A 27,960-nucleotide genomic window follows, 5' to 3' on the forward strand; every position below is an offset into this window, starting at 1 on the left:
TTTTGCATTTGTCCTGCTCTGTGCTTGAGGAATAAGGCTCTGATCATGTTATACATTTATGCACATGCAGAAATTATACTCACATGAGTAGTCCCACTGGCATGCATGGGACACCTCACAGGCTTAAAGTTCACCTTGTCCAGAAATGTCAATGAAATTATGATGGTGTGGGAGTTACCACCTCATATTACTGACTTGTGCATTTTAGTTTTGATGCTGCTTTTGTCAGTCTGTCTAGAAGGAAACCAAAAGTGGTGGAGGCACGACTAGCTGTCAGTCAAACAAAAGGTGATCTAAAAAAGGATTGATTTTACCAGTTTTCCTTACGTTTTACAATATGTAAAATACCAGGCATCTTTAACTACTCCGTATATATCAGTGTTTCTCAAACTGGGGTCACTGCTTGTGTAGGGAAAGCCTCTGGCAGGCTGGGCTGCTTTTTTTACCTGCCCTGTCCACAGGCCTGGCCGATTGCGGCTCCCACTGGTTTGCTGAATATTGCAAATTGTTATCTCAGTGTGTCTCATAGGACCCCTGAACTGAGCCAAACCCAAAGGCCAGCGAAGAGGACACGTGAGGTGCAGCCCGGTGATCAGGTGATGGTGAAAGCCTATAGAAAACGAACCTTTGAACCAGCCTGGACTGGACCTCACACGATTCTCTTGGTAACTCCTTCAGCAGCCCGGGTCACTGGAATTCGCAATAATCCCTGTTTACTCTATCGACTCCTCGAGAGCCATTCTCAACATTAAGTGTTTTCATTTGATATTCCCAGTTTAAAATTGATGTAGGAATTTTTGTGGTCTACTAATTGTTTTGAGTGGTTTCTGAGACTTCAGAGTGTTTTAGAGGTCTCAGCTTACTAATGCTGCAGTGGCTTTCAGTGTTTTACTGATGTAATCACCTGGCCAGGAGCCACTGGTTCAGTTGTAAATGCCATTACTCAAATCTAATAATAGGGATTGGGTTGAAAATTTGTTAGTAACAGGGATGACAGTTTATTGCGGTGAGAGTAGGGCTCATGTCTAATCAAGTTAGATATCACCTTAACTCAGCAACACAGTTGGTCAGGTCCTCACTGTTATACTCAGCCATCTATTAAAAAATACTAAAATGTATTAGCAAGCATTGGTCTAGGTGTGTAGAAGAACTGTGTTGTTATTCTGGCATGGTGTTCAACATAAAAGTTGCATCCCTGATAGGAGACTTACTCGTGTCTCAGGTGCCCTGTTGGGTGAGAACTGCAGTTCTCAAAGACTGAATGTCTTCACCTTGGATGGTGGCAGGGGAGTGGTCCCTATCAATAATAGGGGCATGTTGAGATGGTCATTCCATCCTTGGAGGGGTGTTAATTCCTGTGGGTTGGGCTCCTGAATTGGAGGCTCAGCCCATCCACCCACTCCCATTCTCATGTCACAGACACCTGAGTAGAATAAGGGCTGGAGATAACTATATAACTTTCCCATGGGACCAATGTTCCATCCTTATGAGGACTTATTATTTTTATTGTAGATATCATTATGTAATTATTAATTCTGTTATCAAAATTGTAGTTAATTAAGTGTTGATAAGGTTAATTATTGCTCCTAATAAATACATGAAGTGGTGTTAATGGAGTCTAAGAATTGTTCTTAGCCCCAAAACCAAATGGGGGAGCTGAAGGGTATGCTTGTGTTCATTTTAAACAAAATGTGATTTAAAAGGTACTTATGCATAAAGAAGGAGGCTGTGGCTCACCACCCTAGGAACATTCTAGAAGGCCAAGGGGAGGTGGGTGAGCTCAACATGTGGAGTGGAGAAGTATAAACATATGATGAACAAATCCATATGTGGAAAGGTTAAATATGATTGGTTAGAGATTTGTGTTATGTAACTTGCTATGTGACTGCCATGTGCTATAATATAACAATGGGAGGGGCTCCTTGCTGGAGGGACTCTTGCTGATTTTTGTACCAGGGGCTCTCCCTTCATGCACATTGAATAAAGTCTTGTTGAATTGGATTGAATCGAAGACCTTCGATTCTGCCTGGCATCTGACTCATTTGGTTATTATTGGGAACCACAAAATCCCAACAGTACCTAATTAAAAGCACTAAATTTGGGAATAAAAAAATGTCAGTCACAGGTTTTTTGGTATGCCCTGAAGTTTGTCAGACATTTATTTGCAAAAACTATGCAGTAAGCGTGAATCAGCTGTCTTGCTGAATACAACATTAAATATTAGGGAATACATGATGCAGCTATTCTCTGTTTTACATTTTCTTAATCAGTATTTCTAAACTGATTTTATATTTTAAATGTACTCTTAAGCCTTCATAAAGTAATCATTCCGGATTACTACATATTTAACTCACCAAAACAAAGACATTATTTTAAATTAATCAGTCACAGAGGTTTAGTGTGTTCATAACAACATTCATTGCTTTTAGAAAAAGGAACGCTCATTTACTTTGTGATATCTCCATAACAATAGACATGTTTATGAAATTTCACCAACTTTAAAAAATATGTTTCCAAAGATTTTAGGCATAACAAAGGATTTTATATCTTATTAAGGTACTGATCTTGCTGGAGAGTTCTCTTAAAATTAGTTAATCAGATAGTCAGAAATAAAGAAAGGGAAACTCTTTGTCCAGCTATCTGGAAGGAAAGGGGTATTGTCTCTTTAAGGGCTCTCTTCAGTGGGGAAGGGGAGAGAAGGGGAAGGGAGAAAGAGGGTGAAGGGAGAAAGGGATGGACAGAAAGGAGAGGAAGACTTTGGAAGCAAGTTTTTTTTACTATAGTAATTAAAATGTGTATTTTAGATAAGAGTGGTCTTTTGAAGGATTTGTTTAATAAACTGTATTTAAGGCCTAAAGATTTAAGGCCAAGCATTTAAGGCCTAAAGATGATTGTGCATCTAAAAATCAATGCAAGGATTTTTTAGAGATGTGATTTTATAATCTTCATCAACTCACTAATGAAATATTTTTAAAGCAAATTTTAAACGAAGGTCCTGTACACTGACATGTTCTTTGTAAATATTACAGTAATGCACAACTGTTTTTGTCAGTAAATTGAGAAACTGACATATATACCTGGGGTTTGGCAAATGCCTGTTAAATGGCTTCATTACCCCTTGAATGGCTCTGTAACAATGTTGTGCTAATAGATTTGGCAGTCTGGAAAGCTTTTTCATGTTTAACTACTAGATCCCCTCCCAAGACTCACCAGGATGCAGCAGCCAGCTGTGGGTGCCTGCAGGAAGGGTCAGAACAGGGATAGGAAAGTCAGGAGGATGGACACTAAGACCCAGTGGTGATGCAAATTTTGAGGTGCCCTATGCCACGGCATATGTTGCTTGTGCCTAAAAACAGCCCTGAGGACAATGCTCTGAAAGAGAGGAGACAGCTGCAAACTCCACACTTTTATTTGATACCTCTGGGATCTATATTCCTTTCAGTTCATGTCTAAGTGTCAAACTCACATACTGCATTTAATAGTTAGATTATACATTGGAATGTATGCAGATTCTTGAGGATACAAGAGAACTTGAGCTTGTACCATTAATCAGGGGCGGCTCTTGGGATTTTGCCGCCCCAAGCACGGCAGGCAGGCTGCCTCCCGCGGTTTGCCTGCGGAGGGTCCGCTGCCACCCTTGCAGCGCCAGCAGAGTGCCCCCCGCAGCTTGCCGCCCCAAGCACGCACTTGGCGTGCTGGGGCCTGGAGCCGCCCCTGATATTAATGGAACACAGCTGAAAGCTACCAATTTCTTGGGGAGGAAGGATGTGGTTCTTAGAGAGTCCACCAGAGTGTTCCATGTGCTACAACAAGACCTTTCTTGCTTACCAAAAGCTGCTTTGAATTGCTCGTGTATGTAAGATTCATAGGAAAGAGAGACTATTTGGCTGAAGTAAATAATTGTGTGCTTGCTATGGTCTGCAGCAGGCAGTGCTGGACATTGTAAACCAGCTTCCTGGCTCCATAGGCGCCGATTCTGGGGGTGCTCTGGGGCTGGAGCACTCACGGGGAAAAATTAATGGGCGCTCCGTGCCCCACCTCACCTCATCTCATCTCCACCTACCTCCCAGCCCTTGCTGCCACCAAACAGCAGTGGGAGGGAGGCGGGAGGAGCAGGAATGTAGTGCGCTCAGGGGAGGAGGCATGTAAGAGGCAAGGCCTGGATTAGCCTTCGGTGGGCCCGGTGCCAAAAATATATGTGGGCCCCTATAGGAGCAAGGTGTGGGGAGATCGATCCCCAGAGCAAGGGGGATGGCTGGGGGCATGGCAGGGGTGGGCCAGCTCCGCCCAGCCCAATGCCAGGGCACTATTTACAAACCGGCAGTTGCCAGATTCAGTGTCCTGCCTGCCTTGTGCTGCCAGCCTGCCCCTTCCTGTTGGGAGTGGGCCCATGTTGTGCCACTCAACTCCCTGCCCAACACCTGCTCCTGACTCCCTGTGGCCAGCACCCACCCCAAGACCCGCCTACAAATGCACAGCGCCCTGCACATCATCACCCCCTGCACAGCGCCCCCCTGCCACAGCTCCACTACTGCCCAAACACACACAGATCTTCCCTGCCTCTCACAGCCCAGCACCCCTCCCAGATGCCCCTCCTCCCCAGAGACCCACTCCCTGCCTCCTGGCTGCACTCACTGACCCTGCTGGGAGGCAACTATGGCTGGTCACAGGGCATGGAATCGGTACTGTGTCTGCCGGGCCAGCAGCACAGCCGTGGCTGGTCACAGGGCATGGAATCGCTACGGCCCCTCAGGAGTGGTATGATCACCCAGGCCAGGGTATGCCCCCGTCAGGCTGCCTCAGGACCCACTTGCCTGGAGGGGTCCATCCAAGCCCCCCATACTGTTGTCCCCCTATGATTGCCAGAGAGTGGCCAGGCTTCTGCACCAGTCCCAGGTGGTTCAGCTCTGGGGAGACAGGTGGGGCCCCACAGGTGGTGGGAATCAGAGACTGGCCAGAGCTGGATATGCACTGTGGGCCGGCCAGGGGGGAGCCCTCATCTGGCAGGCAGGCCAAGAGGAGCAAATGATGGGCAGGAGAAGCCAGCAGGGTCTTGGGGCGCAGTGCAAGCGGAGCAGACTGGGGCCCCTTCTGAGCATGGGCCTGGCTCCTTGGTGCCACTGGCCGGTACTGCCTGTAGGCTGCAAACCTCTCTTGACTAGCTTCTTAGATGAAATACACAGAAAACAATAACAGTTTCCCATCAATTTTTTCTTTTTTGATTAGTTAAAAATGACAGCAGTGTGTAACCTGGCAGAAGCATCAAGATTTCTGCAGACATTTTTGGAAGTCCATTTGTGGTTGAGGAATGAGAAGTGTAACCAGCTACATTTCCAGGAAATATACAGATAACTGTGAAAACATATAATGCAAAGCTTATTTTTAAAAGAGCACACCACAAAGTTAGGAGTTGGGCATAAAACTGCATGGTTGCATCAGCATCCGATCATTGCTGACAGAGAGGAGACAAAGTGTTTCTTGTATTAACTAGGCAAAAGGCTTGGGACATTTAGGCACCAAATACAGGAAATATAGAGTAACTGGGTGGGTGGGTGCATTGCGCTTATTCTACCCAAATGTGGCCAAAACCTGTGTGATAAAAATCCAAGATGAGCGACACTCACAGTGATCATCGAAGAAAAAGGCAAGTGCTGTGGAGCCGATTCCTTTCGTGTAACTATTTCTAGAACATCAGTTTCCTGCCTATTTCTCGTTTTCAACAATGAAAGGGAGGGGACGCCAGGTGCACGTGGAATGCAGGGCCCTTATGGGCTGAAGGGACGGTCAGCTGTCTATGCGGGTGGACTGGACGCGTCCGCGAGGAAAGTGTTGCCCATTGTCCTAGAAACTGAAGGGGCGGGGAGGCGGATTAAATCCCAGATTCTCTTCTTCAAGGGGCTCAGGTAGAACCGTTCCCTAAAGGGCATTTCCTAGGGCGTTGCTCAGGGCAGAGGGATGTGGGGACTGAGCTGCAGAGCGGCTCCCTCTGCCCTTCACCCAGTCATTGCTGGGCACAGCGCACCCGCCCCTTTGGGAATGACACTAACAGGGCTGGGGCACGGGGAATGCCCCCAGGCGGTTTGTCCCTCGCTACTCGCCGTAGCGTCCCATCGTCTCAGCTCCACGTTGGCCGCGCAGGCGCAGTGGCTCTTCTGTTCACCTGCTGGGGAGCAGGATCCCGGAAGGAGCGGAGGTGAAGCGGCGGTGACTGAGCCGGGGAGCGGAGTTACCATTGCTCGCGGGAGGAGCTCGGTTCCCAACCACCCCTGAGCCCCAGGCCGCGGGGAGAGGGAACGGGGCGCGGGAGAGAGACTGACGGCCCGTCCCGGAGCCAGAGCGGGGACCGGCAGCGGGGGCGGCTCCCCCTGTTCCCCTTGCCGCCCCCTTCTCCCCGGGGCGCGGGGGGGCCGCAGCCATGTTCAAGAAACTGAGGCAGAAAATCGTCGAGGAGCAAACACAGCCGCGGAGCCCCGGGGGGCGGGCGCCCCAGCAGCCGCAGGTACCGCGCGCCGGGGCCCTGTGCCTCCTCAGCCTCCCGCGAGTCCAGGGGGCTCAGAAGGGGATAAAGCAGCGGGGTGCGGTGATAACCCCGCTGCTGTTCGGGGTGTCACTCGTCACCTGCAGGCAGAGGGGCGGGGCGCTCTAGGCCCCGTTTCTCTGCAACCTCTGGAGGAGGCAGCCCCGGCATCCCGCTGTGGGTCTGTCAGAGCTGCGTGCTCACGACTGACTGATTCGTTTTACATCAGTGACACCTCCCTCCCCCCGACCTCGACTCCCTCATTAGTTCCTTCCCTGGTTGGAAGCTCACATTTATTATCGCAAAGACGTGTTATAACTTCCTGAAGCGCTTCAGGGGACAGGGCACTTCTTCTCTGACTTTATTTCTTCCTCTTTGTCCCGGTTTTAATATAGGACATAAAATACCCAGATCTCTACTTCTTGGTATGATTTTGGATCTTGGATTAAAAGAGAAATCAGATAAAGCACAAAGTCATTGTACAAGTTGTGTTTTGGCTGTCAGAAACAGAAACTAATTCTTATTCAGGCAAGACTCCTATTGAAGTCCTGAGAAATTATATAGAACTCTATATATACCACATTAACCTTTGGGCTCTGTTTTTTCCTCTTACAAAGTGAGCAAACTGCTGCCCCCAGACAAATCAGTTATTTCCCAGGAAAAATGTGCAGTGTGCTTTAAAAATAAAAGTCTATGAACTTAGTGCTTTTGAAAGTGAGACACCAATATATTTACTTGGGCACTGTGCAAGGTAGGCACAGTGAAAAATCCCCCCGCAAACATACAACACCTGCTGTTATAGCCTTAAATAGGCAGTGCCAGTCATGCTGAATTATGCTAAATTGTGTGATGCTCAAGTCTTCTAGAGACTGCTGAGAACTGATTTTCATGTTAATCTTCTCGTTCAGTATTCATACAAAACATTTTTAGTTGTCAGGTTAGCGAGAATAATGTGGGTGATGAAACTATTGCATTTTTTGCATTTAAAGAATTTCATATGATATAATATTTTTGTTTACATCAGACCTCACAGTTCAGCATTGTGGTCAGTGGTTATCTTTGTGTCACCTATAATATAATAGTATATTCTGCCAATAACCAAGTTTAGAGGTGATTAAATTTCAATATAAGCTGCTAATGACATCTAAACTATAGTGAATTACTTTTGTCTGACTGCATCTTAATGTTGAACAATATTTTATAAATGAAGGAATCGTTAACTATTTAAAAATTAATGTATTCACCCCCTACCAAACCTTGAACTTGAGGCTTTGGGGGTCTTTTTCGTTTTTGTTTTTGTTTTCCCCTGCCCCCATGTATTCCTGGAACTTTCTCTTCTTTAGGGTGACCAGATGTCCCGATTTTATTGGGACAGTCCTAATATTCAGGGATTTTTCTTATATAGGCATCTATTACCTCCCACCCCGTCTTGATTTTTTCTGACTTGCTATCTGGTCGCCCTACTCTTCTCCCATGCTGCTTTTAACTTTAAAGAAATTAAGGAAAAAAAACACAAAAAAACCCACCTGCACTTCAGAGACTATTTGGTTACTTAATCTTAGAAACTGATACTTCTTGGTTATTTAAGTTACTATAATATTACTAAGATTTTAAAATACTCTTGGATTATACTTGAATTTTTACATATAGAATATCTGGAATCCGTGGACATTTATTACATTCTCTTGCACATTAAACAACTTGACATTTTTTTTGTCCAATATGTACTTCAGTAAAGGTAAAGTTATTATTGGATTTTAGAGATGACATGCAACAGCAATTTTGTAAATTATAATAATATAGAATGTATGCTTGTCACAGACGGCAGTAACTCAAAGGGCAAAACTAAACAAAATCATTAAGTACATGATAGGCTGTGCGGAAGAGCAACTTCTAGTAAGTATTTTGGGTATGTATATTTACACTCAGTTTCATCCAAGATCCCGATTCTTCAAGTAGGAATGATCTTTTTTGTTGAGAGCTGTAAACAAGATCTTTATAAGTTTGTGTAGTGAATTATCACATTTCATTTTGAATTCTTTCATATGCCATTAGTTATGGGTCTCTTCACAGTTTTGTAGTAGTAAAGGATTGCTTTCATCAGTGATAGATCTGAGGCAATATATTTGTATGCATGTTTTCAATAAATTATAGAGTGATTTAGCTATAACACTTCAGTTTAATTTTAAGGAGACATTTCAGCTAAATCATTGTGCATCACACTGAAAATTTTACCCCATTTAGTTTGGGACAGTCGGTATATATTGAGGAATCAGTAGTTATTGTGAATCAATGTTGTGGATAAATTTGTTCCTGAGTGTGGTGGTGGTTTTTTCACTAGCATAATGTACAGTCAGACTTTATTTCTCTGTTGAACTATTCATTGGCAAATCTTGTGAAACTGAATCAAACAGTTCAAACTAAGTTAAATAACACTTTTATTTGTTCCACCATACTGTCAGTTTCTGATCTGTCAGTGATCTGATATACTATATTGTCACTTTGAAATGAATTAAAAACCCCAAACCCCACAATGAAAACAGACATGTTTAGTTTTAAACATTATCCTGCAACACTGACAACTCCAGAATTGCACCACTGTGTTAGTGTGTGAAATCAGAGTGAAATTTGACTTTGAATGAAACTGGAATTACTAATCTGCTAACTCTACATTTCATACAACTTGGACAATGAAAGCAAATGACATAAATCAAAAGAAATGGCATCAGCCCTCAAAAAATTTACAGAAGATCTCCCAGTCAGAGTGAAAAGTATTTTTTCCTCCCCCACACTCCTTGTAATTTAAAGGAATAAAATAACTGCAAGCAGTTAATTTAATTATATTCTGTCAATCAATTTTCTATTCCAGACAAAATTAAAAAAAAAAGAAACTTACAACATCTGTTGCTTTAGATTTTCTTTCCCTTCACGACTTCACTACTTTCACTCTTTTCTTATATCCTGTCATGGTGCATCTTTTCTTGGGCTGTCTTCACTGTCTGCTCTTTCTTTTTTGGTATATTGTCTTTACCTCTTACATTATGTAATCTTTCTTCAGTCTGTCTCTACTCCATTTACTCTCCCACTGTGCACACATCTTCTCACCTTGCCGTTAAGGCTTGGTGATTTTACCAGTCACTAGAAGCTAGAGGACTAAATGTTCTGGCCCAAGACTGATTGATAAGCTAGTGCCACTTATTCAGGTACAATGACTAGGTAAGAACCTATTACTGTTCCTGGGCCTTGCTTTGTATGTAGCTTCATCTTTTGTAAGAGTTGCTAGCTAGTAGGTGTCAGGTGTCTCAACTTGGAGACCCCAAATTTCCTTTGCTCCCCAAGTCCCCCTTTCTCCCCCGCCCCCCAAACTCTCTGGCTGCAGAAAGAGAGAAAGAACATGCATGCTCTTGCAGTTCCCTACACAGGGAGCCTTGAAAGCAGCAAGGAATGGTTCAGCTACAGGCTGAACCGGTGCCGAATGACTGTGGAGTGTGCTTTTGGCCGTTTTAAAAGGCCACTGGCGATCTCTTTATGGGAAGCTGGACTTGGGCGAAAACAGCATCCCCGTGGTTATATCTGTGTGCTGTACCCTCCATAATATTTGTGAAGGGAAGGGTGAAAGATTCAGTCAGGCATGGACCTCAGAGGTTCAACACCTGGAGGCTGAATTTGAACAGCCAGAGAACAGGGCTATTAGAGAGGCCCAGCACAGGGCTGCAAGGATTAGGGATGCCTTGCGGGAGGAATTTGAGGCTGAAAACCAACAGTAATGTGTAGTGGTTACAATGTTAGTAGGAATCTGTGTTTGCTAAGCTGATTTGCAGTGCCTGTTTCTTTCCTGGGCTAAGGTATCTTTTACTTTATGCAGTAATAAAGACCGTTTTCAAAGCCAAAAAGTCCATTTATTGAAAAGAAAATTAATGTAGAAACACAACTTTTTGAGAATCAGAAAGGCCAAGGGGATGGGATGGGAAATAGTACAATCACAGATTTGCATATGTCCTGTCTGGAGTGCTGTGAAATGAGTGCGGCACTTCAGGATGGTTATGCTGCATGATGATGGGGGTTGAGTGCAGAGGGTAAGGGTCATAGTTCTCAGGGCTGATTGGTAAACATACAGGTGTTGGAGGCAGCTGGTGGCAGTAAGAACCTGGATGTTGGGGAAGGGGGGGTGGAGCTGACATGAGGGCACAAGGGAAAGAGCTTTGGGACAAGGGCTGCAGGTGGGGACGGGGGTAGTAGTGCTCCGCCTGCATGGCTACGAGCGCCTGGATAGAGTCCGCTTGGTGCTACAGGATGCTCATTAGCTGCTCCGTGCTTTGCTTCCTGTGCGCTGCATTTTCCTTGCGGATCCTGCATTCCCTCTCCCTCCACGCCTGTGCTTTTTGATTCTCTATGAGAGATTGATGAATCACTTTGTGCAGCATGTCGTCTTTGCTTTTTCGCGATCTCTTCCGGAGTTTGCAGTCTCTCAGCTGTTGATAATAAGGACAGCCGAGATCTCAAGGTTGCATCTGTAAAGGCAGAATGCAACACTTAACAGAGGCAGCGTTGTTTATACCAAACAGAGTAATGATTCCCCCGCACTTAAGGAGGGCACACACAGTCTACACAATAGCATAATTTTCCCATCCCAAAGAGAGCGCACATAACCCACGGGAGCCCCGAAATGATGAGAAAGGGGGACTGATTGTTTCAGGACTGTACTGTCCTCTGGGTTTTTGTGCCTTGGGGAGAGCCAACAGCTGCAGGGGGCACCTACAGTGAACACTGTCCCAACATTTTCCACAGGAGTTTATCCTGCAAGATATCTCACTGCTGAGGGTGACCTGGGAAGCAGGAGAGGGTCTTCTACTGCAATGCAGCTTCCGCCCTGGCCCCTGTGTAGCTTGCCTGTGTGCAGCAATGGTCCCCCCACCCCTCGTGGCACAGTGGCGCAGACACGTTAGCCTGACTGGGACAAGGACAGTGGCTCTTCCAATAAACCTGCGCGAGCGCATTTCCCATGTTCTGGATGAGACTTTCAAAGAGATTACTGAGGCCGATTACCATGACGTGGTAGACCACATCAATGTGCTATTCCGCATCTAGGCATGCATGCAGCCCTAACCCTCCTCTCCCGAAAAATTTCCATCCTGAAAATAAAAGCCGCTTACGGGGAATCTGCTCCTCTGTTTGTCCTCCACCAAGTACCGGCTGTTGTGACTGGCTACCTTCCTCCTGGCTTGAGAAGAGTTCCTGGCTGCATGCCTCCAGGGACTTCAGGGTGTCTCCCCCGGCCCCAGTTCCCTCACTCTCGCTTTCCTCCTCTTCCTCCTCCTGCTCTGAAGTGTCCATGGTGGTGCTCTGAGTGGAGGTAGGGTCACCGCCAAGTATCGCGTCCAGCTCTTTGTAGAAATGGCAGTTCGTGGGTGCAGCACTGGAGCGGCGGATTCTCTTGCAGGCTTTGCAGTAGGCACTCCACAGCTCCTCCTCTTTAACCCTGCACTTTAACCCACTGCAGTGCATCCCGGTCATGACCCCTTTCCATCATGTCCCTTGATATCTGCCCAAAGGTATCATAATTCCTACATCTGGAGTGCAACTGTGACTGGACAGCTTCCTCCCCTCAAACACTGATGAGGTCCAGCAACTTGCCATTGCTCCATGCTGGGGCTTGTTTGGCGCGTGGAGGCATGGTCACCTGGAAAGATTCACTGATTGCACTCCACACCTGGCTGAGCAAACAGGAAGGGGATTTTTAAAATTCCTGGGGAATTTAAAGGACAGGTCTGATGGTTGGTCACCTGAGGCCAAGGCAGTAGAGTTCGAACTGATGAGCAGAGTGGCTAGAACAGGGATGCTGGGATACTGCCAAATACTTCTGGAGACCAATCAGAGCACTCTGGGTGGCCACACTGGCACCCCAGCGCTGCAGCTGCAGGGCTATTCTCTTTTTATTCCTCTCGTCGAGGTAGAGTACAAGCAGCACTGTAGCCAGGGACATAGAGCGCTGTATGTGCCTTGCCAGTGTGGACGGGGAGTGAGTTACTGCGCTGTAAAGCCACCATCAGCACTGTAACTCTCAAGTGTAGCCAAGGCCTTTCTTTTCGGTGGATGGATAGTCTACTATCCATATCATAAAACATTGAATGCTCAATGCCTGATTCTTCTGAGCCATCCATTTGGAAAGTATAGAGAGGTATTGAAAGCAAGATAATACTACTATCATCACATGTTTCTGGAAGTCAAACAGTAAATTTGCGACAAAAGTAATTGTAATTCTTGGTATATTGTCAACAGTAGTTAGACATGTACAATGAGATATCTTATTAGTTTTATCTATAGCATAGAGCTTTTAGTATTTTAATATTTTAGTTAGTCCATAGTGATATTTTATATTTGAGTGTGATGAGACTAATAAATTACATCTGAGTTGGTTATGGTATAGAGAGGACTCAGCAAAAGTTGTGAAATTTGTCTTTTGATTATAGCCATTCAGTACAATAAAGTTTGTTTGGTTTGTTGACTTCATAAAAACTGTCTTAAATTCTTCTACTCACTTTTCCTTGTGCAGCTTCTTTTTTTCTCTTGCTTTTTGTAAATTCTCTTGTTTAATTATTTCCTTGTCATCCCCATCCCCAGTCTTGAAACTTCCTTTTGAACCACTCATTTTTGACTGTGTTGGCAAAAATTAATAATTGCCTTAACCAAAAAGTCTGTTTTAATTTACACATGAAATTTAAGATTTCTTTGCTACTTAGAATTAGTGTGTATTTGACTAATTTTATGGCACTTGCCGTTCTCTGGAGTTGTTAGCCACAGGATAGGGTACTTTCCAGACTTTTGCATATATTTACACATGTAGAATATTAAACATATAATGTGTCGGGTTACTCAGCTAACAAAGTTATCTCAAGCTGCAGAAAATTAATAATACATCCCAATAAAAACCTCCAAAATGATAAATATCTGATATCACAGCCTTAATTAATGTGAATGGAAAAATATACATTGAGAGGAAAATACACATTTTTATATTTCTTAAAAGATAAATCCTGCAAAATCCAGAAAAAGTATGAGTTGCCTTTAAAAACTGTGTTCATTCAAGTTTAAATAAGTTTCTGTGCCACTTGTATTTGCGATCCTTTAAACGCATAAGTTAAGGGAACCAGAAGACACTACCCATCAAAATGATTGAGTGAATAAGTGTGTGTGTGTAAAATATATGCACGCAAACCTTTAAACGTAAAACTACTTTGTAATGACACTAAAATGCCATCTCTATTTGTCAGGCCTTAGATCTGTAGTACTAAGTGTGAGCCATGGTTATAAATTATTAAAATAGCTAATGTAGCCTCACTGCAAGTTCTTGGGACTGACTGGAGAAGGGTGAACTTAAGTGCCTGGTATTCAGTGAAGATATTGATATAGGCATCTCAGAAACTTGGTAATATGATGATGATCAATGGGACCCTGTAATGCCAGGGTACAGTGTATATATAGGAATGACAGAATAGTTTGTGCTGGTGGAGGTGGAGAGTGGCACTATATGTGAAAGAATGCACAGAGTCAAATATAATAAAAATCTTAAATGAATCAAACTGTACCATAGAATCTCTATGGATAGAAATTCCATGCTAAGAGTGTATCAGTAAAAATATACTCCCAACCACCTGACTAGGATGGTGATGGTGTGAAATGCTCTGGAAGATTAGGAAGGCTATAAGAATAGAAAACTCAATAATTATGGGGGATTTCAGCTATTCCCATATTGACTGGGTACATGTCATCTTAGGACAGGATGCTGAGATAAAGTTTGTAGACACCATTAATGACTGCTTCATGGAGCAGCTAGTCCTGAAACCCACAAAGAGAGAGGCAATTTTTGATCCTAAGTGGAGCACAAGATCGGGTTGCAGAGGTGAATATAGCTAAACTGCTTGATAATCGTGACCATAATATAATTAAATTTAACATTCTTCTGGGAGGGAAAATATCAAAGAAGTCCATCACAGTAGCATTTAACTTCAGAAAGGGAACTACTTAAACGTTAGGAGACTAGTTAAATGGAAGAGAAAAGGTACAGTCACAAGAATGAAATGCCTGCAAGCCACATAAAAACTTTTAAAAAAATATCATCGAGACTCAAATTAAATATATACTCCCAAATTAAAAAACATAGTAAGAGGACCAAAACAGTTCAACCATGACTAAACAACAGAGCAAAAGAACTGGTTAGAGGCAAAAATGGTATCTTTGAAAAACTGGTAGCCAGATCCTACTGAGGAAAATAGAAAAGAGCATAAACTCTGGCAAGTCAAGTGTCAAAGTATAATTAGGCAGGCCAAAAAAGAATTTGAAGAGCAGCTAGGCAGAGACTCAATAACTTGCAGCAATTTGATTGAGCTGCTAAAGAACCACTCAAGGAAGACCAGGCTGTTTTGGAGAAGCTAAATGAATTCTTTGCATCTGTCTTCACTATAGGAGATGTAAGAGAGATTCTTACACATGAGCTATTATTTTTAGGTGACAGATCTGAGGAACTATCTCATATTGAGGTATCAGTACAGGTGGTTTTGAAACAAACTAATAAAGTAAACAGTAATAAGTCACCAGGACCGGAGGTATTCACCCAAGAGTTCTGAAGGAACTCCGGTATGAAATTGCACAGTTACTTAAGTGTGGTATGTAACCTAACACTTAAATCGGCTTCTGTATTAGATGACTGGAGAATAGCTAATGTGATGCCAATTTTTAAAAAAGTTTCAGAGGCGAACCTGGCAATTACAGGCCAGTAAGTTTAACTTCAGTACCTGGCAAATTGGTTGAAACTGTATTAAATAACAAAATCATCAGAGTGATAAGTAAACATGATTTGTTGAGGGAAGAGTCAACATGGCTTTTGTAAAGGGAAATCATGCCTCACCAACCTATTAGAATTCTTTGAGGAGGTCAACAAATGTGGAAAAAAGTGATATAGTGTACTTGGACTTTCAGAAAGACTATGACAAGTCCCTTACGAAAGGCAAATAAGTGAAGTATGCAGTCATGGGATAAGAGGGAAGGCCCTTGCATGGATCAGTAACTGGTTGAAAGACAGGAAATAAAGGGTAGGAATAAGTGTTTAGTTTTCAGAATGGAGAAAGGTAAATAGTGGTGTCTCCTAGGGAGCTGTCCTGGGACCTGGGCTGTTCAAAATATTCGTAAATGATCTGGAAAAAGGGATGGCAAAATTTGCAGATGATACAAAATTACTCAAGACAGTGAAGTCGAAAGCAGACTGTAGACTTACAAAGGGATCTCACAAAGCAGGGTGACTAGCCAACAAAATGGCAGATGAAATTCAGTGTTGATTAATACACATTGGGAAACATAATCCCAACTATACATACAAAATGATGGGGTCTAATTTAGTTGTTACCACTCAAGAAAGAGATCTTGAAGTCATTGTGGTTAGTGTTCTGAAAACATCTGCTCAGAGTGCAGCAGCTGTCAAAAAAGGTAACAATGTTAGGAATCATTAGGAAAGAGAGAGGTATTAAGACAGAAAATATGATGTCATTATGTAAAGCCAGGCACACCCACACCATGAATGCTGCATGCTGTTTTGCTTGCCCTATCTAAAAAAAGATATATTAGAATTGGTACAGAGATGAGCAACAAAAATGATTAAGGGTATGGAATAGCTTACATGTGAGAAGGAGATTAAAAAGATGGGGATTGTGGAACTTGGAAAAGGGAGAACTAACGGGGGGGTATTATAGAGGTCTATAAAATTATGAATGCTGTGGACTTTCTTATTTACACCTTCACATTACACAGAAGCTAGGGATCACCCAATGAAATTATTGAGCATCATGTTTAAAATAAACAATAGGAAGTAATACTTCATACAGTGCACAATCAACCTGTGGAATTTGTTTCTGGGGGGTGATGTGAAGGCCAAAACTATAACTAGATTAAAAAAAGAATTAGATAAATTCATGGTGTATAGGTCCATCAGTGGCTGTTAACTAAGATGATCAGGGATGCAACCCTATGTTCTGGGAGTCCTAAGCATCTAGCTGCCAGAAGCTGGGTGTGGATGGATGACTGGGGATGGATTACTTGATGATTGCTCTGTTCTATTCATTTCCTCTGAAGCAGCTGGCATTGGCCACTGTTGGAAGTCAGGATTCTGAGCTAGATGGACCATTGGTCTTACCCAATATGGCCGTTTTCCTGTGAATTGTGGCCTTTTCTGTGATATAGGCTTTGAGTCAAGATAAGATCTGTCATGTAGGTGCTTGGGAGAGCTGTGTTTTTCCTTTTAAGAAAATCTTATGAAATGCTTTAGCAAAGCTATATTGAGCACTGCAGTTAACGGTTGTCATTTGAAATATTACAACACTGGAGAATTATGTGTGAAATTAGTTCAAACTGCTTGCTGATTTGTGCACTTTCTCCATGCAGACCTACTCCAAATCTTCCCCACCATCACCAGGCAACAGGAGCAGAACATCTTCACTTACAGAACAATCTGATGAAGGCACTTTAACACCAGACAAAGAGGTCAGTTCAGGGCACTGTTTTTCTTTTCGTAAACTTTTTATCTGTAGCATATTAGAAAATATCTAAGTGTATGATCACATTTATCACTTTACACAAAACCTTTTTCATCTAAGAACTCTTTATTAGTATTCTCAACACCTCATCTGTATATACAAATTAAACTCTGCATTTTTAATATCAGTAAAGCAGGGCTTCCTAAACTTTTCAAGCTGGTAACACTTCAAGGCTGAGAAATGTTGTGACCTTTTCCATGACTTCTAACCATAAGCAGGTGAGATTTTGTAACTATGACTGAAGTAACTGAAATTTCAAAAAGTGAGCTGTAATTGTGAAGGAGATTCATATTTATATACACTCATCCATCACACTGAATTGAACTGGTCTTGCTGATGAGGTGGTATTGGGGAAATAATCTGTCAGTTTTGATCAGTGGACAATTGCAATATTTCATTTTTATCACAGCCACTGAAGAGAAACCTGGCTTAATGGTACATGGAGGAAAATGGCCTAGTCAGTACTGCTGAGTCAATAGGTTCTTGGGTTGGAGGGGTTGTTGCCACCTTATTTGCTTCATTAGATCATCAAGAAAATAGTCCCACAGCTAGATCTGATGTTTCCCTAAAAGATGCTGATTTACAGGTTTTTGATGGTTCCTGCCTGATTCCTTGGTTCCCTCAATGAAGCATGAAACAAGAGGAAATTACTGCAAGTTTCCTTTGTGCTTTGTTGAAAGACTAATTTAAAAGTTTTCTGATTAGTTTGTTTACCTTATTGAATATAGACAGAATAATCCACAGCTGCCCCTAGAGAAAATTTCAGTTCATATGTGCTCCAAAATGTCAGCAACCAGTGCCATCCAAGCTTAATTATTAAAGATATCGAGGGAAGTTTTGTAATCATTCAGGAAAAACTGTACTTGTGCTACCTCAACAGTTTGAATTAAGAGCAGATTACCTCGTAAGAGCCATCTCACTCCTACATGAAAGAGGAATTGTTGGCAACTGGAACTCCTATCATCAATGACCAGTGCAAAAAGTAGAGAATCTGTTGGCTGACTTTTTCTTAATGAATTTCATTACTCACAGCTTTGAATAACTGACACTCGTTTTCAGGCATTTTCTTAATAGGAGCTTGACAGTATGTGTGTGTGAAAAAATGAAAGCATAAGGCATTAGATGTGGTGGTGATATTTATTTGTGTGACCAGCTTACTCATTTTCCAGTCCTTGACAACTTTATATGGTTCTTGTAATACCTCTAATTTTCTTTTTTAGTTGTGGCACAGCTTTATAAACAAGTAAACCCTCTTCAGTAGAACTATCAGAAACCTATTAATGATGGGGCAGCCAAACTGGGGATGTTGGGCATCTAAAGATAAGGATAATCCCTAAGATATATTACGTTTTCTAAACTGAAAATAAAGACTTTCAAAAAGCACCTTGTGCCCTGTAATTTTGCAACACCTTGAAGTTATTCCCCTGATGTTATTTATCTTATTCTGTAGCATTGCTGTAATTCTTGTTCCCCTTTCTTCTAGCATCTCTGTACAATGGAGAGAAGAATGTGGATGAAAGTTGAATAGCCTTTCAAAGAAATAACACCTTTTTGCTTTACTGAAGTTAGAAATTAAGTTAAAAAATCAACAAAAATTGAAGATTAATCAAAGTTAATCTCTATACAGGCTTGAACCCTTTTCCTATCTCAAATTCCTGCTCTTCATCCCTCACTCTCTAGGCTCTGCACAACTATTTCTCTGCCTCTATCTGTACGCATCTCCTGTGGCGCCTTCTCTACTATACATTACTCTCATCCAAAGAAGCTTATGTCTACACTGCAGTTAAACACCCACAGCTGGCCTGTGTCAGTAGACTCGGGCTCACTGGGCTGTAAAATTGCGGTATAGATGTTTTGACTTCATAAGGAGGAAGAGTTCCAGAGCTTGGGATCCAGCCTAAGCGCTTAAGTCTACACTGCAATTTTACTGCCCTGCAGCCTGAGTCTCGCAAGCCCAAGTTGACTGATATAGGCCAGCCACGGGTATTTAATTGCAGTGTACACATACCTTCAGTTGACTGCTGCCTTGTCTTTTTTGCCCACCTTTGACTTCATGCCTTCTCTTAGGCTGCTCTTTATGCTTGGAACAGTATCCAATTAATGTTCACCAGCCGTCCTACCTTTCCTTTAGAAAAATTCTTAAGACTCATTTCTTCCTTGAATCAGCTTAGCTTGTAAAAACCTATAGCCCACTTTGGGTCTAATCTGTTCTGTGTTGTGTTATTACATATTTGATTTTTTTTTTAATACAGCAATTCTCTGAAGCTGGGACTCGCTTATTTGACACATTCTGCAATGTTGTGTACAGTGCCATGACAATTTAAAAAATAAAGATGGCCCTAAACCAAAACTTAGAACTGATGTTCAGGTATATGTCCAAATTTTGCATCTTGAGCCCATATCTTAAAAATAATCAAAAATGAAAGCCTCTTTATAGAAAAGTTATTTTTAAAAAATATACATACACTGTCTGGCTTGTAATGTGTTCTCTGATTCATTTCAATGCTATTTGCAGCATTGAGATTGTTCTTAGTGCTTTTCATTGCCATAGAGTCCATCTTGCTATACTTCATTTAATTAATGTTGCCTTTTACCTTTATTTTTCTCCAGTCTGCACAGTAATGCACACACTCTACAGACAAACAGGAGAATCAAAGGCCGCCCACAGGATATGCCAAGTTGCATTACCCATGCTCTAAATACAGTGGTTAAGGCTGGGAAGAGGCAAGAAGCAAGTTATGTTGTTTTTCTGTGTTTGTTTAGGCAGGGAGGGGGAGAAGGGGAAATAGGACAAAGGGACGGAAAACAAAGAGGACCATAAGGGGGCTCGGGTATATGATTGTGTCTCAGCCTAGAAATTCTCATAGCAATTCTGTTGTGAAGCATATTCTGTAATTAGAAATGCAGAACGTAGTACAGTTGAAAAGCTATAGTAAATCTCCCAGATTTATTTGGAACCATTCTTGTTAATATTACATGAAAATAAGTTTCTCTCTAATAATGTACATTAAAGAAGTTAGCTCAGTCAAGACATTGAAATTAATTAAAATATTCCTTTTTATTAAACATGATGATTAACAACAAAACAAGCTTGTATATTTATTTTCATTTTAAGTGTAATTTGACCAGATATGCATAGAATAGAGTTTAAGTGTAGGACCTTTTATTCTTAATCACATGACCTGAAGAAATAGACCAAATTGTACAATTGGTTTTTGAACACGCATGCCTTCCTTGGCATGTTTTTCAAGCAACATTTTAGTTTGGCCAAACTGGGTGCTTCTCTTTAGAAAAAATTGTCCGTGGAGTTTTATTGTAGCTAAGTAAAATAGGTCAAAATACATATAGTAGCATTTGGGATTTACTTTAAAGGAACATTGTTAGCTAAAAAATCTCTTTGCAATATATGGGTCTTAAAATATATTACTTGTATCTTAGATTATTGGAAATTGTCTATATTGTTCACTATACTCATTCTTTGTTTGCATTTCTCTGATTTAAAAATGAAAATCAATGAATTAAGTGTCAGTGTTATTTCCCCCACCTTGTCTCTCTGATATCCTGAGACCAGCACAGTTAAAATTATTTGCAGTGGTGTTGTATTTCTAGTCAGTTTAACTTGCAGGTTCTTAGTGCTGCAATGTCCAACTTGCAAACCATGCCTGGGAATGTTTATATTTAAAACTTCAAATGTTTGGAATCATGGAAATATTTCCACTGTTCATAGATTTTGTGACAACTTGTTTTGAAGAAATATCTTAAATGTTGAGAGAAATTTAGACAGTCCCTTTGTAACAAATTTTACATTTATGTAAAGCATTCTTTAATATTTTACTGTTATTCCACTTAGTTTAAAGGGATTTTAAGTCTGAGATAATGTTCTGAAATCTTGAAAGACTTGCATACTTGACCAACCACACATTTTTGGAGAGATTTTTACCTTCTGGTGGTTAGTTTCCCTTTCCTTTTCAGGCTCCCATTTGGTTAGATTAGTGGTTTTCAACCTGTGGTCTGTGGACCCCTGGGGGTCTGCAGACTATGCCTAAGATATTCAAGGGAGTCCACACTGCCATTTGAAATTTTTTAGGGGTCCACAAATGGAAAAGGGTTGAAAACAACTGGGTTAGAGGGAAGAATTGGCTCACTATGGATGCAGTCATCATTGCAGAGCAGTTTGTGATGCTCCCCCCAACATAATTTGCTACCTTGGCCTTTGCCAGTTCTGAATTGTGCTTGGATCTAACTCAGAGTTCATTGCTGCTGCCCCACATCATGATTCTAAAGAGAAATGGATCTGCTAAACAATACATTTTTATAAAAGTTTAGTTTTCTTTCTCTTTGTAAGAATTATACAGTATATAGCTCACACATGCCCTGCACATTTGCAGAAGGTAACAAATGTAACTCTGGGCCATCATCTGAGAGCCTTTGCTATAGGGCAACTACTCATGCTGGTCTAAGGGTCTCAGCCTGGCTTTCAGGATGCGTTTTGGAAGTAAGTGATGTTCCTTTTTTACACAGCTAAGGAATCTTGTGAGTTTCTTATAGAGTGTAGAAATAGAGCTAAGCCACCACACCTGTGCTTGTGCATTTTATTTTAGAGTTGCAAGATATTTGTATTGCCATATAATTTTTAATATTATAATAGGTTTTAGATTAACTGCAACCTTTTCCCAGGGTGGTCTAATAAGAAAGTAAGACAGATGAAACTGGCCTTTCCAATCTAACAAAGACACTTCATCTTAATACCCTTGCTAATGCTGCTACTTCAGTTCATTTGTGCTCTGCCTCATCTGAAGTGCTTTTAATAGACATTGTCATGCATGGATACTAGTTTTTCCTGTCAAATGGGAAAGTAAAATATTTGAAAATGTTGAAGGATATGTAACCTGGTATTTGTTTGAAACCTAGCAATGTATACTTTTGGCAGTTATGCATGCTTATACAGACATGCTTAGATTGCACACTGTAGCAGAAACAACAAAAAGGCTGTTCTTGATACAGATGTTTACTCTTTCTGAAATAGAATACAAAACAAATATACGCCATTCTGTTTTATGCAGGAGAAACCCTTGATATATAGATATTGTCTTGACAACTTGCTTTTTATATTTCCAACAAGCTCAAGAGTTGTCTCTGTATATGTTAGCTGGAGGGCACTTATGTCTTGGAGATATGTCTCAATGAGAAAATGTGTGTGTGGTGGGAAGCAGTTCTTACTAATGTCATTTGTTTTCACGTTTGTGGCTTGCGTTTAAAAGGTTTTATCTGTCATGTTATTGCTTTGTTTGAAGGTATGCCAAATTGATCCCTATCCTACAGTTAGGCCATAAATATGACAGTCAAGAAACTTGATGTGCTATTGTTAACGTTAGATTTTTACATTTAAGCCCACTGCTAATATTTCAAAATACTATTTTTGAAGTTCATTGTTAGCGGTTAACCTGTCACTCTTACGATCTACTCTTTAGTTATTTTAGTTTTTAAATCTCTACTCATTAGAGGTTTTCCTTCAGAAAGTGGTTTTGTAATTTAGTTTTTTGAAATTTTTTAGTCCCTACAGGAGTACTTCATATAATTAGAAATCGAACATTTTTCCTTTTGGGCTGTACTTCAAACATGACTTTTACCTGATTTATACAGAAAGCAAACAAAACCACTGTCATTATCAGTGGTTTTAAAAAGCATCTATCATAATAGTAATGTCTCATTGTTTTCTTAAAAAGTGCTGAAGAAAAAAATTACAGTATTTTGAATACTAACCTACAGTGAATTTCCAGTGTAAGGCTTAGTGGTGTGATTGTGACTTATATGAAGAAAGGAGTTGTTATTAATTTGTATAGTAGATTACATACAAAAACTGAGTCAAGAACCTTAGAATTAAGAACATTAAAGTTGCTAAGTCAAGCATCAGCAAGTTAGGAAATGCTGGAATTAAAGCTGCCCATACAAAATTTAATTTGGCTTGTGTGTATGAGTGTGTGTTATGATAGTTCATCTGTATTTCATACACACCTGTGATAGAGGCAGGAACAGAACCTAGCTATCCTGGGTCCTAGTCCAGTGCCTCAAAAACAAGTGAACATTGTTATAACCCTGAATGAGCACCATCTAGCAGTCACTAACCCGGTCGCTGAACGTGGATCCACCTACTGTATCCCACATGCTCTTAAGCTTTCTGTGCACAGTTTAGGCACTTGCTCTGGAGATGCACTCCCAAGTGCAGAGCCAGGGTTTGACACCCCTCTTGGACATGGGGACTCCTCAGACCAACTACCTAGGCCCAGAAACTAGGGCCTGTTCTCTCAAGCCTCCCCATAACCCTTGCATGCTCCTAGAGTTCCACCAAAGCTGTGGAGTTTCCAGTGCACAAAGGGACTATGTGACAGTGAAAGAAAATAATACATAGACTGTACAATGGAATTTGTAAACTGATCACACTTTACTCACATACAAAAAACAAGAGAGATACACAGGGTGACCATACTTCCTTGTGCTGAATACGGGACACCTAGTAAAATGACTCGTATTGAAGCAAGTTCAACGGCAATCAGTCAGTACAAATGTTCAAATTAACATCAAGTTGACTGAGCCCCTGTTTAAAAGAAATACTGTGTAGTTAGTTTCTTTTTATCTATCTTATCTTTAGGGTTTATATGGGGCGAGGTCACACACAGACACTCCCGTACCCTTCTCTCACGGGGGGCGGGGGGGAGGGTGACCAACCAACCCAGTGCTCTCCGCCCTCCATGCCTGGCTGGGTCCCTGGGACAAATCCACCTCTCCTGGCACCTAGCGCCACATCTTCCCAAGGCAACACATGGAAGGGGGGCAGCATGCCAGGGTCGTCACATGCCTCCTTTCCCCAAATTTCTGGCAGGGTTCACACCAGAATGTGGCCAGCAGCAGCCTTTTGTCACTGTGCAGGAGGGAAGGGATTGGAGCTGCTTCCAGCCATTGGGGGTAGGGAGGGGGAGGGAATGACCTGGCTCTCTTTCCCCCTTCCCCTGCTTCCCTGTGGCTGGAAGCAGCTTGTCCCTTCCTGCCTGCACAGTGTTGAAAGGCAGCTAACACCTCCAGGCTGCTGCTAGCCACCAACATAACCCAGCTGCCTCCTGTCCCCTGGTTACAGCACAGGCAGGAAGGGGTTAAGCCCTAAGGATGCATTGTGCACCAGGGCCCAGAGAACTTGAATGCAGGAGCTTCAGTGAACCCAGCCAGAGAGGTGGCTCAGCAGGGGAGGGTGCCTAGGGGATGGAGCAGCCCCACGTTCTCTGGGACCAGGACCCAGGGCAGGGAGGTGGGGGATGAAGAGGGTGCAAAGTCCTTGCCCAAGAGGCTGTTGTGAAACCTGCGGTATCGGGGTGCAAACAGGCTCTAAATCGCTTCCCTCCCTGCCACTCCAGAGCTTAGCTGAGGGGCAGAGAGGCTTCCCCGTGCCAGGGCTCTGTGGGGCATTGGCACATGAAAGGCTTGGTTCTTCCTGGCCAGTGGCCTGAGCCAGAGGGTCTTGGGCTTTCCTGGGGCTCTGGCCCAGCCAGAGGCAGAGAGGGAAGGAAGGAGTCTGCTGGCCAGGCTGTTAGTGAGATGAGCACTCCTACCGGGGGCTGGTTTTCCGCTCAGAACTGGGAGCAGGATGCGTTCTGCTGGGTTATGGGGGATGAGGAGCAGTAGGGCTGGGGGAGGGGTGAGAGGGGCTAAGCAGGGAGAGGACAGGGAGAGGGGGACCATGTAAAGGGCCAGTGGGTGGGCAGCAGAAGCGACACCCTGCCTGGTGCCTGCCTGCACTCACACAGCCAATGCTCGCTGGAAACGGGATTGGGGCGGGGTCATGCTGGCTGAGAGATGGCATATAGCAGGGGCTGCACTGACAGACCAGCAGAGGGAGCGACCGGCCCCACATTTTGCAGCTTTGCCCCAGTGCCCACCCTCATCGTCGACAACTTGGCACACACTCCTGCCCCCACCACTCACTGCTGGTAGGTGGGTGGCTGGTGAGCAGGAATCCGGCCAGCAGCAGGACCTGCCAGTAGTAATGGGAGGGAGAGACAGAAAATAAGGGATAATTTGCCCGTTTTTAAGAAAAAGTCAGGACACCTGCAGGAGGGCTTAAATATGTGACCATCCCTTTAAAAATGGGACATCTGGTCACCATAGAGATACAGGTCCAGGGAAGACACCAAAACCTGTATGCAAATCCCTGCCTCCATTTCCTCACTTCTCTGAGAGCCTCTTGCAATTCTGCAAGGACACTGACTAAATCCTAGGACCTTCCTCACTTCCTCCTCCTTCTCCAGCACAGCCTTGTCTTCTGGTTCTTGTCTGTCTCTCTCTCTCAGAAAAAAACCAAAAAAACAAAACACCACCACCACCCATTGAGATCCAGTCTGTCTCTCTTTCTTGCCCCTGCCCCAAGGTCAGGTGGCCTCCCTGACTGACATCAAGTTCCTTGTCAGGTGGCCCATTGCTTGGGTATTAGCCTACCTGAGGGAATTAGTTTGCCTAGGCTGCAGTGAGCTCATTCTCTGAGCATGTTTCCATTTAACTGGAGGATTATCTAAATTAACACCCTTGTTTGTTCTGCATTGTTAGTCCTCTGCCAATTCTTCCTGGAATTCTAGTCCATGATGAAAGTAAAAAGACAACAATGAAGGTATAGTGCAGTTTTACAACCAAAATGGTACTCACAAAACAAAATGGAATTTTGTAGTTTGATATAGAGGCATACAGACATGAACTAATCTATCAGATTTGTCCCTTTTCTTGCAACCCTCTTTTTCAATTTCATTCTATGTACTGAATGGCAGGGGTCTGGTGGGGAAAAAAGAATACACAATCATGTTGTTAAAGACTTTTTCATAATACATAGTGACTGAATTATGGTTCACCTGGGCAGCCTACTTTCTGGCATTTCCTAACTGTTGAGCAATTGACTTTCTGACTGTAACATTCTTTTAATATAGCTTTTTGTATTTAATTTCCTTGCTTTTGTAAAAAGATAAGTGAACACATTTTTTAATGTAGAATCATATTAACATCCTCCATGGATCCATTATCAGCATTGTAACCCCAAACCTGTAGATCCACAGCTGACATCTCTACCACTTGAAGTAAAGGAGGAACTAATAGCAGTAGTCAGCTTTTGTCTCTTTGTGGATCAGCTACTATAAGAAGATATTTTATACTTAGGCTATGTTTACACTACTACTTATGTTGATATAACTTGTGTTGCTCACGGATATGAATAAAACACTCCCCTGAGCAACATAAGTTATACCAGCGTAAGTGCTGGTGTGGACTAGGACTAGGTGGAAGAGCTTCTTCCACCACATAGCTACTGCCACTTGTTGAGGGTGGATTAACTATGTCAATGGGAGAGCTCTCTCCATTAGCATAGAACAGCTGCATTAGAGATCTTACAGTGGCACAACTGTATTGGTACAGCTGGGTCACTGTAAGTTGTCTAGTGTAGACATAGCCTTAGACTGTAAGCCCATCTGTCTCTTTGTTCTGTTTGTATAGTGTCTAGCACAATTGTTTCCTGATCCACGATGAGGGCCTCTAAGCGCTACCACAATGCAAATGAATACATGACACACAATATACTGGTGATTGACACAACTATTTGCTCGACAGCAGGGGAATGCAGGTAATCAGGAATTTTGAGTTCTGTTCTTGTTTTTGGTGGGGGTGTGGTCTAGTGATTAGACATCATGCACAATCAAGCACTTAGACTTGGCACATTCTGAAAGGCAGTGTGGGTAAGTGGAATTTAAGTCAGTTTCTAACTTGATTTTTCTTTATGCTGCTGGAACAGCATAAAAAGGCATAGCACCGTAGGGAATTGTCCCAGTGCAGGGGTAACATAGAGCTGGTGCACATGACCCTGTGGTATCCCTCCTCACAGCCCTGGCATAAGGAGTGCTAGGGTTATGGCATGTCAGGGGCAGGATGGGGGTTGGTCAAGATGCTCTGCACTCTGGCAGTTCTGGTCTTCAGAGAAGACTATAGGGTGAAGGTAAGGCGTTAGTAAGTTAGAGCAGCCTGTAGGGCTGCACCAGCCCATAGAGCAGCCTAGAATGTGGATGGTAGAAAGTTAACTTAAAACCATCTTTGCATACCCCCTATGACTATACTTTCTGTGCCACACTTTGAGAGGTGCAGCACATTTTGTGGTCCCTGGATTCTATTTTCAGCTCTGACAAAATGACTGTGTTCAACCTTTAAATTACCCTGTCGTCTAACGTGGCCTTGGTTGGTAATAACAATGAAGTGTGCACAGAATTATTAATGTCAGTGAAAGAGCACAGACTAGAAATTGTGATTTCCTTGTGCTTAGCAGCTTTCCTTTTCTAGCTCCCGGTCAGTGGCGCAGCGGGGGTGCTAAGGCACCAGGTCTGGCTCCTAGGTGGAGGCACGCAAGCAGCTCCATGCACCTCTCGCCCACAGGCACCGCCCCACCCCAGCTTGGGGCAGGGCAGCATGCAGAGCCCCGAGGTCCCTCCACCTAGGAGCCAGACATGCTGGCTGCTTCTGAGGCACAGTGTGATGTCAGAAGAGTTAGGAACTAGCCTGCCTTAACCAGGCAGCACCGCTAATGGGACTTTTAATGGCCTGGTCAGCGGTGCTGACCAGAGCTGGCGCGACCCAATGCCTTACGTTCTGTGACTCAGTACTGGATCGTGACACACAGTTTGAAAACAACTGATATAGACGACAAAATGAAATTCAAGAAAGGCAAATGTAAGGTGCTACACTTGGGGGGAAAAAGAACAAATGCATAAATACAGAATGGGGGATAACTGGGGTGGCAGCAGCACTGCTGAGAAGGGTCTGGGAGTAATGGTGGCTCACACCACG

General features: G+C 42.8%; 1 protein-coding gene across 4 annotated transcripts in view; it reads left to right on the forward strand.

Moving 5' to 3' along the window:
- The first annotated feature begins 6,031 nt into the window (after positions 1 to 6,031).
- GOLGA4 (golgin A4) overlaps positions 6,032 to 27,960 on the forward strand; it is a 123,220-nt gene continuing 101,291 nt past the window's right edge. For 3 of the 4 annotated variants that reach the window (XM_032793185.2, XM_075062571.1, XM_075062569.1), the window contains exons 1-2: positions 6,182 to 6,499; positions 16,949 to 17,047. In XM_032793185.2, coding sequence (XP_032649076.1) covers positions 6,416 to 6,499; positions 16,949 to 17,047 — 183 coding nt within the window. In that variant the 5' untranslated portion in view covers positions 6,182 to 6,415. Of the gene's footprint in view, positions 6,500 to 16,948; positions 17,048 to 27,960 lie in introns of all 4 variants that reach the window. The other variant, XM_075062570.1, reaches the window with a different exon arrangement.

This window comes from Chelonoidis abingdonii, chromosome 2, assembly GCF_003597395.2.
Source record: "Chelonoidis abingdonii isolate Lonesome George chromosome 2, CheloAbing_2.0, whole genome shotgun sequence".
NCBI lineage: Eukaryota > Metazoa > Chordata > Testudines > Testudinidae > Chelonoidis > Chelonoidis abingdonii.